This window comes from Myotis davidii, unplaced genomic scaffold, assembly GCF_000327345.1.
Source record: "Myotis davidii unplaced genomic scaffold, ASM32734v1 scaffold208, whole genome shotgun sequence".
Classification (NCBI taxonomy): Eukaryota; Metazoa; Chordata; class Mammalia; order Chiroptera; family Vespertilionidae; genus Myotis; species Myotis davidii.
The window spans coordinates 1,748,100-1,753,653 of NW_006299706.1; the positions used below are offsets into that span (position 1 = coordinate 1,748,100).

General features: G+C 56.5%; 1 protein-coding gene across 1 annotated transcript in view; it reads left to right on the forward strand.

The window, feature by feature from the left end:
* The first annotated feature begins 841 nt into the window (after positions 1-841).
* The window catches only part of RAB25 (RAB25, member RAS oncogene family), a 9,702-nt gene continuing 4,989 nt past the window's right edge, over positions 842-5,554 (forward strand). The window contains exons 1-2 of the mRNA XM_006775710.2: positions 842-1,326; positions 4,375-4,570. Of these exons, the coding sequence (XP_006775773.1) occupies positions 1,284-1,326; positions 4,375-4,570 (239 nt within the window). The 5' untranslated portion in view covers positions 842-1,283. The remainder of the gene's footprint in view (positions 1,327-4,374; positions 4,571-5,554) is intronic.

Genomic DNA, 5,554 nt, shown 5'->3' on the forward strand with positions numbered 1-5,554 from the left:
ATGGCCTCTTGGAGGCCCCCAGGGGACCTGTCCTGGACTGTGGGGGGAGGGTGGGACTTTGTTTTTCCCAAGAATAAATTTCACTCCTGTCATGTGTATTTTTTTTAATGTTTTTATTGACTTTAGAGAGAGAGGAAGGGGGAGGGAGAGAGAGAGAGAGAGACATCGATGAGAAAGAAACAGTGATTGGAAGTGAGCTCCAAGGAGCAGGGGGACAGTGGGGGTCACGTTGGACAAAAACAATATGGGGCCTGAGAGTTCAGTATCCTTCAGTCCCCACTTCGTGCCTTTTCTACCCTTTAGGTTGGGAGGGGCCACCCCTTTGTTCTTCTTCTCTCAGACGTTCACACACTCACCCAGACCCCCAGATCCTGAAGCCCTTTGCAGACAGGGTGGCTTTGTTTTGAGGCCAAAGGTCCCGGGCAGTGACCTGAAGACACTCGTCTCCAGATCCTGGCCCTGTATCAGACCCCGCACCCTGTCTGGCTGTTTCTGCCCCAGGTCTCCCCCTACCCAGTGTTCTGAGAGCAGGTCTGGGCAGGGAGTACCCAGCCCACTTCCAGTGCTCTAGGAAGGGACCCATCCTAAGAAAGTAGGTAGGTGGCAAGTCCCAGCTCCACCCGGAGTAAGAAACGCTGCCCCTCCCAGGCCCTGAGCTGTCAGGGAGGGGCAGAATGTGCTGCACCCCGGAGGCAACTCCCAGAGCTCTGCAGGGTCGCTGCCATTCTGTCAGCCTTTCCCTTGGCGCCCCCAGTTGCCCCCCTCTCCCCCCACCAGAGGCTCTAAAGGAAAAGAAGGTCAAGTAGGCTTCTGGTCCCTGAGGGACTGGTTCTCTGGCAGCTGACCTGTCTTGGCCACAGGTCCCAGGAGCCGAACAACATGCACTCAGTCCTCAGCTGGCTCTCTGAAGGCCCTGTCCCAGCTTCCCCGACTGTCACCCTCTGGAGCCTGCTCACCTCGTTGCGGGAGCCCGGCTGAGAGCAGACACCCAACCTGTCTAACCTGTCTGACGTCATCGTCTCCACCCACCTGGGCCCCAGGTCTCCAGCCGGCCTGCTCTTCCTGTTCCGTCCTCAGCTTCCTTGCAGCACCTCCACCTGCCAGAGGTGAGCCCGCCCGGGCCTTGCCCCCCAATCCCTCTGGTTGCAGAAGTTTCTTTACCTCCAATGAGAGAAGGGGTAGATCCAGGTCTCTTAAGAGCTGAGGGTTGAGGGCATTGAGGCCACGCATAGACCCGTCACCTCTGCCCCTGAGGACACCTGCACCCTCCATGCGGAGCCAAGATGGGGAACGGAACCGAGGAAGATTATAACTTTGTCTTTAAGGGTAAGTTGGGGTTCCTAAAGAAAGAGGGAGCCTGGGAGAGACACAGAGGCAGTCCCTCCTGTTCCTTTGTGGCTGTTGTTTCTTTAATCTCTTACCCGGACCCCGCAGGGCTCGTCATTCCTTTGTATAAGAAAGAAAGCTGCAAGCATGGGGGAGGGTCTGGTTACTGTAGCAAAAGTCTCAGGGCTGCCAGAATGCTCTGCGGTTGTGAATAATGAATGGTGCTGCTCTCTCTCTCTCTCTAATAGTGCCTACTTAGGCTCCTCTGCCCCATTCCTGATGGAAGGCCAAGTTCCTAGGAATAGTCACCTGCTGCAGCATGAGAGATAGAGGTCAGATGTCTAAGAGGACTTCCCTCGTGGAGGGAGGGAGACACAGGCAGACCTAAGAGGGAAAAGTCATATCGTTCTGGGCAGATGTACAGAGAAGGAGAGAGGACAGGTTTCTCCGGCCTTGGGGCCGGGTGAAGATACAGGGGAGATGTGGTGAACTGGGAGCAGGGTCTAATAGGGCTCAGAGGACTCCTAGGGCCGTAGCCTTCTGTGTGTCACCTGACAGGCAGACCCCCGGGCCCAAATACCAGGCACCGGGTTCAGCTAACTCCTGTGTTTGCTCCCTTATTGCTCCCCAGCCCCCACATCCCCTTCACCGCCACACCTCCTTCAGAGCAGGGTGGACTGGCAGAGCCACGATTCCCTGTCCAGCCACCCCACCCCACGGCCTCTCCCAGCCGCAGCCCCACCCTCACTTGGGACACAGGCGGACCCGAACCCGTACTCCCAACTGCTCCTTTAGCATCTGTCTCTGATCATCTTTCCCAGGAAGAGGAGACCGGGCAAGAGCTAGCAAGAGTTTGGGGCACTGATACTGCCAGTCACTACCTACCATTTGTTTAGCCCTTCCTGTGTGCCCAGCCACTAGCTTATTAATCACCATAACAGCCCCCCAACCTTCTTTGATTTTGAAAGCGTAGTGGTCAGCGGAGCGTAACGGTCAGGCGCCAGACAGAGTGTTCAAATCTCACCCTGCCACTCACGACTTACTGAGGTCGGGGTCTCCAGAAGCGGCCACTAGGAAGTTTGCCCTGAAAGATGTTCATTGTGTATCAACACCATTGAAAGGAAGGGGGAGGAAAGGGGACGGGGCAGAGAGACAAGTTAAACGGCAAGGCAGGATCGCCAAGCCTCAGCCTCAGGCAGGGAGCACCGTGATACCCTGGCCTTGTTTGGGCACTGGATGCAGACGGCCCAGGAGAGGCACGGCCAGGCCAGGCTGCTCTCTGCGCCAGAGGCAGATGCCAAAGGAGCAGGCAGCGGGGGGGCTGTCCGCTGACTGCGCTGCCTGCAGCTGGGCTCAGTGCTTGCTGGCCGGCACATCTGGCCAGCACACCTGTGCTTACCACTCTGGCTGTGTTACCTTGTTCAAGCTGTTTACCCCCAAGTGCCTCCTTCATCTGTAAAAAGGCGGTGATCCTAATTGTGGTCCTGGCTTCGTGGCACTGTCGTGAGGGTTAGATGAGTTAATACATGTAAAGGCTCTAGGTCAGTGCCTGGCACTGAGTAGGGGTCGGCACTCCCTAAACTTTAACAGATGAGAACCAAGTAGCTTACGAAAGGCCACAGAGTGCCCTGGCTGGTTTGGCTCAGTGGACAGAGTGTCGGCCTGTGGACTGAAGGGTCCTGGGTTCCAATCCAGTCAAGGACACGTACCTCGATTGCAAGCTCGATCCCCAGCCCTGGTCGGGGCACGTGTAGGAGGCAACCAATTAATATGTCTCTCTCACACTGATGTTTCTCTCTCTCTCTCTCCCTCCCTTCCACTAAGAATCAATGGAAACACATCCTTGTGTGAGGATTAACAAACAAACAAAAGGTCACAAAGTCAGCACAAACGCGTCTGTCCGACTTCAAACCCCTTGCCCTAAGCACCTTTGGAGCCTAAGGATAGGGCTAGGCACCCACAGGAACACACAGACACACAGACACACACACACACACACACACACATCCTCTCACGATGCCTTTCTAGAGCCATCGGGGGGCTTCCTCTCACTCTGTATGCTTAGCTCAGTGCCTGTGCAATTTGTGAGCCTTGCTCGCATCAGCCCTGGTGGGTGAGGCTGGGCCCTGGGCCCTGCCCTCCAGCTCAAAGGCTCTTCAGGGCTCTTCTGGTGGATGCTTGACCCTAAAAGCCTGAAGGTAAAAATGCTGGCCCACCAACAACAATCATGAGAATAACAGTTTTGCACACTCACTAGACCTTGGGCAATATCTCATTTATTTCTTACAGTAACCCATTAGGTACTATTGTTATTCCTATTTTTCATGTGAAAAAGGTCAGAGAAGTTAATAACTTGCTGAAGGACGCACACAGGGGGTCTAACATGTAGCCCCATTCAAGACTGACCCTCCTTGGGAACAACTGGATCCTAACTTTTTACATACACACACATACACACGTACACGCACGCATGTACACGCACGCACGCACACGCACGCACGCACACACACGCACCTCCATACTTCCCCACTGGCCCAGGCGTGCCGTCGGCCGAACTTTCTCCTCACCCGCACGTCTAGCCCCACCTATGCTTCCCGCACAAGCACACACACCACCCCTCCCACTTGTCCTCCCAACTCAGTGCTCACATTCCCTACTCCAGGGATGTGCACCCTCCCCCAGACTCTACCATCCTGTCCACACTCACACCCCTGCTGCCCTCTCCCCACAGACCCTGAACCCCAACACCCACCACAGCCACACCACCATCGGGGTTGAGTTCTCCACCCACAGACGCTACCCATCACCTGAGCCGCAGTCTTGTCTGGTCAGACCAGGCCTGGGACCATGAGAGCCCCTTAGCCGAGTCCCGTTTTGGGCCCTTCTGCCCCGGATACACAGCATGGGAAGGTGTAGGCCCCAGTCCCTGCCAGGAGCCCCTGCTCCCTCCCAGTTTTCTGAGAGCAGCTCCCCCGTGCTGATGAGCAGACCCTCCAGGCTCAGTAGGCTTGGGGGCTCGGCCCAGCTCACCCCTTGTCTCTCCTTCAGTGGTGCTGATCGGTGAGTCCGGAGTGGGGAAGACCAACCTGCTGTCCCGATTCACTCGCAATGAATTCAGCCACGACAGCCGCACCACCATCGGGGTTGAGTTCTCCACCCGCACTGTCATGCTGGGCACTGCTGCTGTCAAGGCTCAGATCTGGGACACGGCCGGCCTGGAGCGGTACAGAGCCATCACCTCAGCGTGAGCCCGGGCTGGGGGACTGCCGGGGTGTGAGGGTGCGGGGGGTCAGAGGACACCTCTGGAGGAGAGATGGATGGGGAGGAGGCAAGGACACTCGGCAGTGTACTTCCTGGTGGGGTCACAGGATGCGTAGAGACACATGCTATGAGCCATACACAGTCGGAGACGGGATATAGTGACACTTTCTACTAGGACTAAAACAGGAGTCACTGCCCCCATTTTCTAAGTAAACCTTTGCTCTGTGCTCAGGAAGGCACAGGCCCTTCACTTGGGCATTTTAGTCAATCCCCAAGGTACCACAGGAGTAAGGCGTTCTCCTAACCCCTGTTTAAATACAAGCTTGAAGCTCAAGGAAGTGAAATCAAGGCAGAGCTGAGATGGGGCCAGGCTCCAGGGAGTGAGGGCCCCCCTCACTGCTGCACAGTGCTCTGCCCTTGGCACCCTTTAAAATCCAACCACAAAGGTGAAGGGCTGGACCCCCCGACTGCATTTTACAGACTCGGGATGCCACACGCAGAGTGTTCCCAGTCAGTGACGGCCGGATATGAGAAAGGTGGTCCGTGGAGGTGTGGTGGGGGCAGTCCCTGCCAGGGGCAGGAAGCTGGAGTTGGGCTGTGGTTACACACATCACTCTTGGACCGGTCACCTGACCTCTTGTAAGCCTCAGTTACATATCACCAGTCTGCAGAAGCTCCAGGAGTGAACCTCGGTGCCTGCAAGGATGTATCCGACGTTCAGTGTAGGGACTGCTGCATGGGGTGGGCATGTAGCTGGTCCTGGGAAGATGGCTGTGAGAGAGAAGAGCATGCTGAGGGCCAAGGAGCCAGGTGAGGGAGACCTTGGAGGTCGGGCATCCAGGAGACACACTTGCACGGGCGGATAGCAGGGGCTAAAATCCAAACCAAGGACCTGGGGAAGCCGAGGGGCCGTGAGGGAAGGAGGGAGCCAGTGGTTGTAGAGCAGGGAGGGAGTTGTCAGAGCCTT